Below are 15,364 nucleotides of genomic sequence, written 5' to 3' on the forward strand. Positions count from 1 at the left end.
ATTCTTCCTTGTTTGTATACCCTAATCTAGAAGCCCAAACCAGTAAAGGCTGAAGATGTTTTATTTGGGCAGCACAGTGTTCTGTTGACTTGTTTTTTGTTTTGTTTTAACAAGGCTTTAAGATCCTTTCAGGTTGAGTATGCTGGCTCCCCAGTTCCGTATTATCTTATGTCTTGGTCCTGTCCACATATTCTCTGCCTGGCGTCTGTAGGTTTTCAAGCTTGTGACACCTGCTGGTCTTCAGCTGCTACTGCTAATTTTCTAACTCTGAGGTCAAATTTCTTTTTACTATTTTTTGTTTGTTTTTTTCTTTCTGAAGGAAGAGAACTTGAAAGCTTAAGTCCTTTCACTGTTCTTTTTCCAAAGACCTATATTAGTGATAGCTTCTGTGTAACTGTGTCACTGAGCAGTGTAGCTTACGCATTTATAAATTAGATAAAAGTACATGTTGGAAAGAACATGTACTTTGGAGCCAGAAGTGTTTGAAATGGCTCCACTACTCACCAGCTGTATGACTTCAGGCCTGTCATTGAACCTCTGAGCATCTGTGTATTATGAGCATCATTGTGTTTATTTTAGGGTTGTAATGTAGATATAGACATACTGTGTATGGCACATACAAGGTACTCAATAAATTGATATTGTAATTCATAGCTTTAAATTGTTTTTGCATACTTTATGATTTTATACATAAATTCTAGACAATTAGCCCATTGAAGATAAAACTTTCCTGTATACATAGATGTTGTTTTTAACTGTTTTCTTTATATCATTTGTTCTGAACAAAGTAAACTATGAAATGGCTAAAAATTTATCCCATTTTTTTTCCATTTACAGTCTTATTGAGTATTTCACTTGGCCCAGACATGGTTTCTAACCATGGGTAAGGAGAAAAAACACAGCATAAATAGGACCTTTGGAATTGCATCTAAAATAAGATTCATATATTATAGCATTTGGGGTTTTTAGGTCAATTGATTTAAAAGATTGACTCTATTTTGAGATACATCACAGAGGCACAAAACATTTTAAAGATAACTTTCATGCCTTTTTTTTTTTTTTTTCTTTGAGACAGAGGGTCTCACTCTATCACTCAGGCTAGAGTGCGTTGGCACAAACACAGCTCACTATAGCCTCAACCTCATGGACTCAAGTGATCCTCCCCCATCAGACTCCCCAGTAGCTGAAACCACATGCACTCACCACCATGCCCAGCTATTTTTTTTTTTTTTCTTTTTTTGAGACAGAATCTCACTCTGTCGCCCAAGCTGGAGCTGGAGTGCAGAGGTATGATCTCAGCTCATTGCAACCTCCACCTCCCAGGTTCAAACGATTCTCATTTCTCAGTCTCCCAAGTAGCTGGGACTACATACACATGCCACCATGCTCGGCTAATTTTTTGTATTTTTAGTAGAGATGGGGCTTCACCATGTTAATGAGGCTGGTCTTGAACTCCTCACCTCAAGTGATCTGCCCACCTTGGCTTTTCAAAGTGCTGGGATTACAAGCCTGAGCCACCACACCCAGCCTAATTTTTTTATTTTTTGTAGAGATAGGGTCTCACCATGTTAGGCTAGACTCAAACTCCTGGGCTCAAGTGATCCTCCCGCCTTGGCCTCCCAAAGTGTTGGAATTACAGGCGTGAGCCACCATGCTTGACCCCAGTTCTGTCATTTAATGATTATTTGATTTCTCTTACCTACGTCTTTTAGACATATTTTCCACTGCCTCTCAAAACTGGTGAGGCGGACATTAGTCATAGTACCTTGTGATCTATACTACTAAATTATCAAAGAAGTAATACTTAGTTACTCAAGGAATTTTGAAAAATAGGTAAGTAACCAGGACAAATTAGAATACATAATATATTCTAATTTTAGAATATCCTAATATTCTAGCGTTCTAATACAGGCAGAGCCCAGAGGATTTTTAGAGCAGTGAAATTATTCTGTGTGATACAGTGATGGATACATGTTGTCATATATTTATCAAAACCCACAGAACAGGCAACTCCAAGAGTGAACCCTAATATAAACTGTAGACTTTGAGTGATAATGATGTGTCAATGTAGGCTCATTGGTTGTAAGAAATATACCTCTCTGGTATGGGATGTTGATCGTGAGGGAGGTTTGCATGTGTAGGGACAGGGAGTATATGCATGCTGTCTGTACTTTCTGTTCAGTTTTGCCGTGAACCTAAAACTGCTCTAAAAATAAAGTTTATTAATTTAAAAAAAAGGAAGGTAACAAGGGCAAACTATGATTAGATTAGAATACATAATATGCTTTCACACCTGTAGAGTTGTGATACGACTGTTATATGTGTACTGTTTTATAAATATCTAAAGTGTGAGAAATTTGATTTCAATTTTTACATTTAATAAGTAAATTATGTGCCTTTTTTATTTTCCCTTTATTTATATACAAATACCAACTGGGTGTGGTGGCTCACACCTGTAAACCCAGTGACTTGGGTGGCTGAGGTGGGAAGATCACTTGAGGTCAGGAGTTCATGTCCATCCTGGGCAACATAGGGAGACCTTATCTCTTAACAAAAATATAAATATGTGCGCGCACACACACAAACACACACACACACACTCTCTTACTCCCGTGGGTAAAATATGATCACAGGTATGATAATCTATTAATAATAGAACAGTCTTTCTTTAGACCTGTTAACTGGCTCATAAAAGCCAGTTAGCATAAATTTACTTGCATAAATAAGATGCTTTTTTATTTTCTAATTTCAAGTACAATTTTTTAATGATTAGGAAGAATGTTAATACCAATGTGGGCCTTTATCAAAGGATCTCAAACATAAAGACAAGGCATATTTCTGAGACTTGCCGTTTTTGAGTTTCTCGAATTGTTGCCAAGAATTGTGACACATTTAGATTTATATCCAGTAACAAAATCAGAAAATGAACTGTAGTTTTAAACTTAAATGCAGAGGCAAAGATCTCACTAATTTTTGATGACCTCTGGGTCTTGACTATCAACATGGCTTTGTTGAGCATGTCCTATGCATAAAGGATAAGACGAGACCTTGTCATCAAGAGAATTTGAAAGCGTATATATGCATGCATGTAACCAGTTAACTGTAAGAGTCTAGCTTACTATGATTCTAAATTGCTTTCTTTAGCTTAAATAAGGTGATTAATGTTTTTTTAGTTCTTCTGGATCTGCCTCGGTCCTGACACACAGCAGCTCGGGAAATAGTCTGAAACGCCCAGATACCACGGAATCACTTAATTCTTCCATGTCCAATGGAACAAGTGATGCTGGTGAGTGTGACCTTTGATAATTTAACTTCTTTTTTCTTTAAAAATATTTGTAGCCGGGCGTGGTGGCTCATGTCTATAATCCCAGCACTTTGGGAGACCGAGGTGGGCGGATCACTTGAGGTCTGGAGTTCAAGACCAGCCTGACCAACATGGTGAAACCCTGTCTTTACTCAAAATATACAAAAAATTAGCTGGGTGTAGTGGCGCGTGCCTGTAATCCCAGCTACCAAGGAGGCTGAGGCAGGAGAATCGCTTGAACCTGGGAGATGGAGGTTTGCAGTGAGCCGAGATCATGCCATTGCACTCCAGTCTGGGCGACAGAGTGAGACCCCATCTCAAAAAAAAAAAAAATTGTAATTCTAGTATCAGCACAGATTGGCCCAATTTAGCACCATTCTAATAAGATGTGCTTTATTTTAGACCTTTTCGATTCACATGATGACAGAGATGATGATGCAGAGGCAGGGTCTGTGGAGGAGCACAAAAGTGTTATCATGCATCTTTTGTCACAGGTTAGGCTTGGAATGGATCTTACTAAGGTAAGACCAAATTTGCTGTAAGTCTGTATGAGTATGTATGGATTCTCAGTGATTGTGTGGTGAGTGTGCCTGCAAATGTAGTAAAATGACATAATTTTTGTTTATACTTGTGTCTTCTTGTGATTTAATATACATGTGGATAAGTAAACAAAATTTTATAAATGATGAAATAAGTCAAGCTAGGATAATTTCATAGAGAACAGTGTGTGTGAGTTCTATGGATTAAGACTTGGTAGAGTTCTAATCTTAGGGTCAGAGGATCTGTGTTTTCGTTCTACCTCTACTATTAGCAAACCATGCACGGGCTTCAGTGAGTTTCTTCTTCTGTTTCTTCCTCTGTGGACTTCAGGATTCTCTATGCAAATTGGACACATAGTAACCTGTTTCAGAGGGTTGTAAGGATTGGAAGAGATTGTGAATGTAAAATTGTGACATATTTGTGACCTCCATCTCCCAGGTTCAAGCGATTCTCCTGCCTCAGTCTCCTTGGTAGCTGGGATTACAGGCATGCAAAATGACACATACTGAGTCATGCACAATTACCATAGTCTGGATTTGACTTTGATTTTAAACTTGGAGTTCTCAATAGAATGCACGCTTGAATTAGGAGACTGGTATATGGTTACCTTTGTATATTCCTGCCACTGTGCCAGAAATCCCCTCCTTTCACTTAATTCTCACCACAGTTCCGCAGAGTAGGCGTTACTGTTAACTTCATTTCATCAGGAAACTAAAACTCAGAGGTTAAATAATGTGGCTGAGTCATGTTAAGTCATATTAAGTGGCAGACTGAGATTCTAATCTGCTCCATGATTTTAAAACCTGTAATCTTTCCACTACCGCCTTTGTCTTGAAGGCTTGAACTTTAGTAGCTTTCATATTTATTATTGTTCTGCCGAGCTTTGGGAGTTGATTAAATTTAGGGGTCTCACTTTTGTTAGGGCGAAATCAACTCCAGTGCTATAGTCTTCGTCAGTAGTGAACTCCTTTTTGTTTTGGATTTAGAGGGCCATTAAGAAAAAGACTAATTCATAATACCTTCAAATAAGTGTCTATAATAAAACCTTTTACCCCTAATCTAAGTGAGAACAGAAACACAAGGACAACATTTATTTTGGAGCCCAGCACACTTACTAGGAATGTTCTAGGCAGAAGAATATTTGCAGGAGTTTGTCCCCAGAATTGCTTCAGTAATCATTAGATTGCACAGCTGCTGCCTTTTTGTTGTTGTTGTTGTTGTTAGGAAGGACATTCTTTTCCAGAAGCGGCTCGTTAAGCTTCCTGTTGAATCTCATTGGCCAGTATCAGGCATATGCTCATGCCTAAACCTGCCACTGGCAAGGGGGAGGTTAAATGATTGGTTTAAATGAATCTACATTCACCCCTTGAGACGTGGGAGAGGGCCATGGCAGCCCATAGCTGAACCTGAACTGAATCAGAGTTCTTGGGGGTGAAGCATGGATGTGGAGAGGCAACCGGATGTGTTTGCCACAATCAAGTTTGTAATTCTTGCCTCACATAATTTTCTCTGCCAAATAATCCATATTTGAGTCCATAGCTGCTAAAAGTTTATTTTATGACTATTATCATAATTATTTTTTGCTGAATGTGTTTAAAATAAGTCATTTTCAAAATTTGTATTGGCACAAATGGCTGTGATTGCCAACAGATTCTGAAATCTTGGTTCCTTTTATGCATTCCAAAGTATTATTACAATAATGCCTTAAGTTTATGTCTTTTATAAGAATGTTTTCTCACTTCAGATACTTTCTGAAAAGAGTTTGTTTTCCAAATACGTTGTAGTTTTAAAAAATACTACACAGTTACATCCCATTTAACCTCACTTAGTCTTTAAAACAATCCTAACATATAAGCAGCACATGTAATTATCTTCCTTTTCAGGTACTTAGAGAAACTGAGTTAATTTTTCAGGGCTTCCTCACAGCTAAGAAGAGGCTAAACAAGTGCTTGAACCCAGGTTGAAGACAACTAAACCCAGCTCTCTTCATCACTGTTACAGCAGTTTGACTTAATAGCATTTATCAGTATAGCACTACAAATATTGAAGAAAATCTGTTAAATAAGAGTTCTCAGAAAAATCCTAAGTAGAAGAAAAAAATATTTATGTTTTCTTCAATTACATGTGAAATTAAACTTTTTAAAAATGTTTTTTGGCTGTTCAGTCCCTTTGTCCATTTATCTCCTGGAGTAGTGATCTTCATCTTGAGTTGTAAGAGCTGTTTATACATTGAAGGTATTTACCCGTTTTCTTCTTCAGCATTTTTACTCGGTGGTTTATAATTTCTGTGTTATCTAAAGTGGTAAGAAATTGTACTAAGTCAGCATATAAGCTTACCTGCTAATCTAACCCTATTTGGATTATGAATTTACGTGTTCTGTGGAAGAAAAATGTTTACCTAAAATTTAAATGCTGAGAGTCTGATAATAGAGATTCTAAGTGTTAGAGTCTTAGTGTCCCTTTCCAAGCTTGTGTTCCTCAGCCCACTTTATATTTTCATTATATGTCCAGCCACACTGGTTCACTGATGAATCCCTGTCACACCCCTTTTCCTAGCCTTTCCTTGTCTTTTTTTTTTTTTCTTCTCTCGTCTCCATGTCTTGTTCTTTTATCACAGCCTTCCTCTTCTCTAGGCTTTATTCTCTAGTGCCACCTCAATAAATTGTTTCCCAGCTCTGCCCTAATTCTGGTCCCCCAAACAGAACATGATCTTTCCTTGAACTGAACTTCCAAAGTGCTTAGGATATTTCTTGTATGATGTTTGTCACATTCCACCTACAGTTTAAATGCTATTGTTATTCTCTCATACTTAACCTTTGTCTCCACCATAGCTTGCTTGCATTTATTTATTTATTTAGAGACGGAGTCTTGCTCTGTTGCCCAGGCTGGAGTGCTACTTATTTATTTATTTATTTAGAGACGGAGTCTTGCTCTGTCACCAAGGCTAGCGTATAGTGGTGCAATCTTGGCTTACAGCAACCTCCGCCTCCTGGGTTCAAGCGATTCTCCTGCCTCAGCCTCCCAAGTAGCTGGGACTACAGGCGTGCACCACCACACTCAGCTAATTTTTGTATTTTTAGTAGAGATGGGGTTTCACTGTGTTGGCCAGGCTGGTCTCAGACTCCTGACTTCAGGTGATCCACCCACATTAGCCTCCCAAAGTGCTGGGATTATAGACACAAGCCACTGTGCCCAGCCTCCACCATAGCTTTTAACACAGGACCTTGAATGTGGTGGATATGTAGTTACTACTAAATGTAAAGAAATTTTTGCTCACTCTGGGGTGTTCTACTTCGTAATGAGTAATTGATAATCTGATACTCATTTCAAAAACTCTTCTTCCATTCCCATTCTCTAATGAAATTCTTCTCTTTTTTTATTGGTTAATCCTCATCTTTCTCATGTCTTCCCGTATTCCAGTTTGTCAGTTCCCAGTCTGTATTCTCTTCTTCCTTTTGTTTATTCCTTTAACTGCTCATTTAAAAGTGTCTTACTGTGTAAATAGTAGTGACAGCACAAGTGTGAATAAAAACTTAAATCTTGGATTGTAGGTGCTCATCATATATTTCCTATACACTTGTCTAATGATGATAGAGCAACAGCAGTAGAGAGGAAAGTGCACACACACCCCAAACTCAGATCCGATTTTGAATTCCACATTAATAATAGGACAATGAGAAAATCTCTCACCCTCTGAGCTTCATATTTCTTCACTGTAATGATTTGTTCATCATTGGGCTAATAATTTCTTCATCATAGGGCTACTGTGAGATAATGTGTATGTAATATACAAATAATAAAATAATGTATATGTAATGTCCAGCAGATAGGAGGCATCAAAGGATTCCTCTGAGTGAGTTTGCTGAGTAGTTTGTTGCTGTTACTATACTTAGGGAGAAAAAGGAAGTTGCACAGAGGAAGTGACATTTGAACATTCAAAACCCCTTCTCTGTTTTTGATCTGCTGGGCAGTTTAATGGTCATTTCTGAATCTGACAGGTTGAGAATAAGTTTTTGGAGCATGCCTGGGCAATATGTGGTGGATGTTACCATGATTTGAATGAGGTGGTGGTTTGTTTTGTTTTCTTTTTTTTTTTTTTTAATCTGTTTATCTGAAGAGAAATTTGATCTTCAAGGGTCAAATGTGTATGTTTTTCAGGTAGTTCTTCCAACGTTTATTCTTGAAAGAAGATCTCTTTTAGAAATGTATGCAGACTTTTTTGCACATCCGGACCTGTTTGTGAGGTATTTGACTGTACATGGTAGTTTCCAACTTTTACAGATGTTACTCAGCAGCTTTCTGCCTTCTTTTTTTTTTTTTTTTTTTTGCAGGATAGATTGATTCCTTGTCACCTTTCAAACATTTCTGGGTATTCTGTGGTATTGAATAATGTGTTTACACTGGATGCCTATCTGTTTGCTTAAGTTATATGGTGGTGATGTTGTTAGGCAACCAAGTTTAACACTTTAAAAAATTATCAAGAGCCCATTAATAGGTAGCCAATATTTACAAGGCCAATGGTATAAGTGTATTTAATCCAGGCACTGGCAATCACTGTCAAATTATTTGTACTGTATCTTAATGAAGTTTAATTTTCTGAGTTCAGCAAACCTTTCTAAAGCACCCGTTGTTTGCTATGCACTTTCTTATGAGTTGGAGAAAGGAAAAGTCAGTACCTGCCCTCGAGCTTACAATATAGCATCCAAGTTATAGATGATTTATACATTTTAAATATAAAGTTTGCAATATTATATATGCATATATGTATGAGATAGAAGTAATGTAAAGGTGAAATTGATTTACAAGGAGGTGAGTTCACATTGCCTTTCTCTGGTAGCAGGAAATTTTTTTGTAATAGGGAATGTTGTTAGTTCGTCTTCTCTGCATTCCTTAGTCTCAGACTGTGGTTTACTGAAGCCAGATACATATCACTGAAGTGTCTTGCTGGGTGGATACATTGGCTGACATTGATATATATATTTTTTTCTTGATGAACATTTAAAAGAATAACCAATTCCCAAAAGGCAGAAATTTAAATAAATATGGCACTGTTTAACAGATAATTTAAGAAGTAAAATTTAAGCATTTATTAGTAACATGTGTAAGTAAAAATGGAACATACCAGTTGTTCATTGGGTATAGATTTGAGATTTAAGGGTAGTTTTTATGTGTGAGAATTTAAATTCTGAGGCCCCCAGAACTATTTACAAGCCAAGTACAGTGGCTCATGCCTGTAATCCCAGCACTTTGAGAGGCCAAAGTAGAAGGATTGCTTGAAGCTAGGAGTTTGAGACCAGCCTTGGCAACATAGCACAACCCTGTCCCTACAAAAAAAAAATTTTTTTAATAATAATAATAATAAGCCAGGCATGGTGGTGTGCACCTCTAGTTCCAGCTACTTGGGAGGCTAAGACAAGGAGGGTCATGCAGTCCCAGGAATTTGAGGCTGCAGTGAGCTATAATCACACCATTACAGCTTGGGTGACAGAGCAAGACACTGTCTTTAAAAAAAAAAAAAAAGTACAGTTCAAAAGCCAATAGATTAAACGGAATCGTACAAATACTCCATTAATTCTAAGAAAGGAGAAATAATAGAACAGGGAACAAGGGGGACATGTAGAAAACCTACCAAGATGGTAGAGTTAATCCCAACTATATCAACAGTTATACTAAATGTAAATAGAATACACATTCCATTTAATGTCAGACTGGATTTAAAAAGCAGGATTTATCTATATGATATTTTCAGGAGAGAAACTTTAAAGATGCTGGTTAAAAGTAAAAGGATGGACAGTGATATCTATGCAAAACACTAAGCATAGCAAAACTGGTGTAGCTGTGTAAGTATCAAAGGAAACTTTTAAGACAAGAAATATTAGAGACAAATAGGAATATTTTGTAATGATAAAAGCATCTATTTATCAAGAATAAATAATACTACTAAATATATATGTACCTGATAACACAGCTTTAAAATACATGCAGCAACAAAAATTGACTAAAAAGAGAAATAGCCAAGTCCACAAATTCATCCCTCAGTGTCTGATGAAGCAAGTAGCCTCTGCCTTCACCACCTCCCTGCCCCTCCCAAAAAATCAGGAAGGCTATAGAAGATTTAAACTGCATTATCAAATCAACTTGACCCAATTGGCCTTTCCAAACACTGCCTAACAATTGTATAACACATAGTCTTTTCTAGGTGCATGTGAAATGTTCATCAAGATAGAACATATACAGGGAAGTCAATAAATTTAAAATAATTGGAATCATACAAGGTGTATATTCTACACCCATGAATTAAATTAGTAATTGATAACATAGAGAAAATCTCCAATTATTTGACAATTAAGCAATGCACTTACATGGACTTAATCTATGATACTAGAAACCAGAAGCAGTGTTTGCCTCGGGGTAAGTAAGATGTGGCGATTGTTTGGAAAGGGAGATATGGAAACTTTCCGGATTAATGGAAATATTCTGTTTTTTGATTAAGTGATGATTAATTAAAAGATATATACATTTGTCAACTCCTCAAGCAAAACACTAAGACCAAGGCACATAGACCAATGGAACAAAATAGAGAACCCAGAAATAAAGCGAAATACAGCCAATTGTCTTTGACAAAGCAAACAAAAACATGAAGTGGGAAAAGGACACTCTTCTCAACAAATGGTGCTGGGATAACTGGCAAGCCACATGTGGAAGAATGAAATTGGATCCACATCACTCACCTACCTTATACAAAAATCAACTCAACATATATCGGAGACTTAAATCTAAGACCTAAAACCATAAAAATTCTGGAAGATAACATGGGAAAAACTCTTCTGGACATTGGCCTAGGCAAAGACTTCATGACCGATAATCCAAAAGTGAATGCAACAGAGATAAATAGATGGAACTTAGTCAAATTAAAAAGTTTCTGCGCAGCAAAAGAAATAACAGAGTAAACAGACAACCCAGAGAGTAGGAGAAAATATTTGCAAACTGTGCGTCCGGCAAAGGACTAATACCCAGAATCTACAAGGAACTCAAATGGATCAGCAAGGAAAAATAAAAACAGTCCCATCAAAAAGTGGGCTAAGGACATGAATAGACAATTATCAAAAGAAGATGATGATAATAAGACAAATGGTTGACTGGGCGTGGTGGCTTACACCTGTAATCCCAGCACTTTGGGAGGCTGAGGTGGGCAGATCACGAGGTCAGGACATCGAGACTAGCCTGGCTAACACAGTGAAACCCTGTCGCTACTAGAAAACAAAAAAATTAGCTGGGCGTGGTGGTGGATGCCTGTAGTCCCAGCTACTGGGGAGGCTGAGGCAGAAGAATGGCGTGAACCTGGGAGGCAGAGCTTACAATGAGCTGAGATCGCGCCACTGCACTCCAGCCTGGGTGACAGAGCGAGACTCCGTCTCAAAAAAAAAAACAAAACGTGGCCAACAAACATGAAAAAATGCTCAACATCACTAATTATCAGGGAAATGCAAATCAAAACCACAATGCTATTAATACCACCTTACTCCTGCAAAAATGGCCATATTCAAAAAATCAAAAAATAATAGATGTGATGTGGATATGGTGAAAAGGGGACACTTTTACACTGCTGGTGCGAATGTAAACTACTATAACCATTATGGAAAATAGAATGGCGATGCCTTAAAGAACTGAAAGTAGATCCACCATTAGATTAATCAGTCCCACTCCTGGGTATCAGAGGAAAAGAAGTCATTATATGAAAAAGACACTTGCACACACATGTTTATAGCAGCACAATTTGCAATTGCAAAAATATGGAACTAGCCCAAAGGCCCATCAGTCAACAAGCAAATAAAGAAAATGTGGCATATATATACATGGAATGCTACTCAGCCATAAAAAGGAATGAAATAGTGGCATTCACAGCAACCTAGATAGAGCTGGAAACCATTATTCTAAGTGAAGAAACTCAGGAATGAAAAACCAAGCTGATGGCGAGCACCTGTAATCCCAGCTACTCGGGAAGCTGAGGCAGAGAATTGCTTGAACCTGGGAGGCAGAGGTTGCAGTGAGCCGAGATCACGCCACTGCACTCCAGGCTGGGCGACAGAGTGAGACTCCATCTCAAAAAAAAAAAAAAAAAAAAAAAAAAGAATGATACAGTGGACTTTGGGGTTTCAAGGGGAAGGGTGGAAGGGGTGTGAAGGATAAAAGACTACACATTGGAAATAGTGTGTACTGCTCGGGTGATGGGTGCACCAAAATCTCAGAAATCACCACTAAAGAAGTTATCCATGTAACCAAACACACCACCTGTCCTCCAAAAACCTGTTGAAATTTTTTTAAAAAGTTAAAAAAAACCACTAAGACCAATGCATTTAATTATATATATATTATACCTCAATTTTAAAACGAAACTTTAAGCTAACTCCTGGTCCTAGGTCCTCAGTCCTCTCAGTCGGACTTAGGTGGACCATGCTGGGGGTTGTTATATCATCTTGTCTTCTATCAAAAAGCAGGATGTTAAATTTTGTCTTTCTCCATTGCAGCATTAGTGACCAGAAGGATCCCAAGGATCGAATGGTTCAGGTTGTGAAATGGTACCTCTCAGCCTTTCATGCAGGAAGGAAAGGATCAGTTGCCAAAAAGCCATACAATCCCATTTTGGGCGAGATTTTTCAGTGTCATTGGACATTACCAAATGATACTGAAGAGAACACTGTGAGTTCTGCATTGACATTTTTAAATTATCTTAATTGTATACTGATTCAAGATTTTATTTAGGGGCAGATGATAATGATGAAAGCAATGATCAAAAGATGGTCACCACCCATAGAAGAAATTGTTGTTAGAGCAGCGTAGTTTGAATGTAGTGAGAAGGAGGGAAAAGAGTAGGATGAGATGAGGATGGGGATGTAGAAATCAGATCTTGCAAGGTCTTGTGGGCCATAATATAATTTTATGGTTTTTCAGGATCTCATTTTTGTTTTGAGAAGATCATTAGAATGATTTTGTGAAAAGTAAGTTGAGAAGGGACAAATATAGAAGCATGGAGACCATTGTGGAGGCTTTGACATTATTCCAAGAGAGACATGGTGATTCAAGCTTTATTGTGGAGGTAGAAGTGATTGATGGATTGGGGGGGGGTAAGGGAAAGGAGACATCAGAGATGAATCCTTGTGTGTGGACTTAAGCAGTGGCAGTGTCATTTACTGATAAGGAAAAGATTGGATTTGGGGAGGGAAAAATCAAAATCTAATATAAAATATAAAGTTTTAGAGGTCTGTGAAGCTGCCAAGAAGGGAGTTGGAATTTAAGAGTGTGGAGTTTAGGGAGAGGTCTGAGATGGAGATGGGGCTTTCAAAGATTATAGTGTAGTTAGATGACATTTTAAAGCTCTAGGATTGGATAAAATTATTTAGGAAGACAGCATAGCTACAGAAGTAGGTAACCCAGAACTGAGGCTCCAACAAATTTAGTGGTTGAAGAAAATGACCAGCAAGGAAGACTCAAATGCATGTAAAAAGGCTTTTAGAAGTGAAAAAAACAAAACCATAGCCCACAGCACCTGACACATAATAATCTGTCAGTAAACATGGTTCTCCATATGTTTCCCTTTCCAAGTGACACATTATATATAGTCCATACTGAAGACAGACAAGCATGTGTCTGTTCTTACTCATTTGGCAGGCATTGATAAGTGCCTACTCTTGTCAGCCCTGAGTGAGGCACATGATCCTTGCCTTTAAGAATGTCTTAGTCTAGTCAGGGAGACTGACACAAAGCAATTAAAATATTGAATTAAGTTCTGCAATAGAAATATAGGGTGCTTGGTGTGTGTAGAGCAAGCAGAGACCCCAATTATCAGATTCTCTGAAATGTCATTTGTGTTTTCTCATCAAAAGAAAATTATGTTATATTTGCTTGCAGGAACTAGTTTCAGAAGGACCAGTTCCCTGGGTTTCCAAAAACAGTGTAACATTCGTGGCTGAGCAGGTTTCCCATCATCCACCCAGTAAGTCACAGAGCTCCTCTGCAACCTCTGCTCTCCAACTGTTCTGTCTAAAGAGGGTCATTAAAAGCTCCATAGCTGAGGTTACTGTTAGTTGTGTGACTAGCTGTGTGTTTCCTATTCCCTGAAGTGGAAACTCAAGTTGATTGGTTCCTCATATCTTTTCCTTTTGTAAGCTCCAGACTCTGAGCTTCACAAATTAGGTATGTATAAAAAGAAGGAATTTAGGAAACCAACTTTTAATGCTTCCAGAGTCATCTTATATATAGTAATTTGTGCTGTAGAGACTTCAGCAACTGTGAGACAGTTTATATAAGTGATACGTAGTTTCTACACAGTGTATTCCTGGCATACTGCAGATACCAAAACCGAGGGTGCTCAAGTGTCTTACATAAAATGGTGTCTTTTATATTCATATAACCTATGCACACCCTCCTGTATACTTGGGTCATCTCTAGATTACTTGTAATGCCTAATACAGTGTAAATGCTACGTAAATAGTTATTTCAGTGTTTATTTGTATTATTTTTATTTTGTATTTTATTATTTTTTCTAGACAGGGTCTTGCTCTGTCCCCCAGGGTGGAGTGCAGTGGCACAATCATAGCTCACTGCAGCTTCCTGGGCTCAAATGATCCTCCCACCTCAGCCTCCCAATTAGCTGGAACTATGGACGTGTGCCACCACACCCAACTAATTTTTTTATTTTTATTTTTTAGAGTCAATGTATCACTCTGTTGCCCAGGCTGGTCTCAAATTCCTGGCCTCAAGTGATCCTCCCGTCTTGGCCTCCCAAAGTACTGGGATTGCAGGCATTAGCCACTGAGCACAGCCTCTGTATATTTTAGACTCACAGTTGGCTGAATCTGTGGGTACAAAACTCATGGATATGGAGGGTCAACTGTACATACCCTCAACATCTTGTTTGTTTAGTGCAGTATTAAAACTGGAAACACTGGATGGGCCTAGGTTGGGGCTGGAGCCTGGGCATACTTGCAGACCAGAACAGATAGCCCTTTTGGTTTTAGGCTTCCTGGGTTGGCCACAGCATCATTTCAGGGATGACCCTGTCCACATGTCTCTGAATGAATGCTTGCATTGGGGAAAAGGGTATAAAAGGCAGGTAGGTACCTCCTGGCCTAATTGGAGGCTGTTTGAAGGGTAAAGGATTTCCCCATGAAGCCAGTTATTTCCCTAGGTTATGTAATTTTGGAGAGGTGGCTGTAGGTATATAATGTACTAACTGAAAATTTCTATTCAGTTTCAGCCTTTTATGCTGAGTGTTTTAACAAGAAGATACAATTCAATGCTCATATCTGGACCAAATCAAAATTCCTTGGGATGTCAATTGGGGTGCACAACATAGGGCAGGGTAAGTGTGTTGGTACTGGGTGGACTACAGTGTTATAGGAGAATTTTATGTCATTCTAATGTGTGATGGACACTTGTCTAGTAAAAGAAAATGGCTAGACTAGATGTCATTGTTAGCATCTAAGCATTGGTATTGGGGGTGAGAGCAAGGGTGGGGAG

At 38.2% G+C, this 15,364-nt stretch overlaps 1 protein-coding gene across 20 annotated transcripts in view; it reads left to right on the forward strand.

The window, feature by feature from the left end:
* Nucleotides 1-15,364, forward strand: part of OSBPL9 (oxysterol binding protein like 9) — a 166,666-nt gene that overhangs the window by 147,030 nt on the left and 4,272 nt on the right. For all 20 annotated transcript variants that reach the window (XM_031668562.1, XM_031668563.1, XM_031668557.1 and 17 more), the window contains 6 exons: nt 3,174-3,286; nt 3,707-3,825; nt 8,003-8,088; nt 12,373-12,544; nt 13,754-13,838; nt 15,096-15,206. In XM_031668562.1, coding sequence (XP_031524422.1) covers nt 3,174-3,286; nt 3,707-3,825; nt 8,003-8,088; nt 12,373-12,544; nt 13,754-13,838; nt 15,096-15,206 — 686 coding nt within the window. The remainder of the gene's footprint in view (nt 1-3,173; nt 3,287-3,706; nt 3,826-8,002; nt 8,089-12,372; nt 12,545-13,753; nt 13,839-15,095; nt 15,207-15,364) is intronic.

This window comes from Papio anubis, chromosome 1 (genome assembly GCF_008728515.1).
Source record: "Papio anubis isolate 15944 chromosome 1, Panubis1.0, whole genome shotgun sequence".
Lineage (NCBI taxonomy): Eukaryota > Metazoa > Chordata > Mammalia > Primates > Cercopithecidae > Papio > Papio anubis.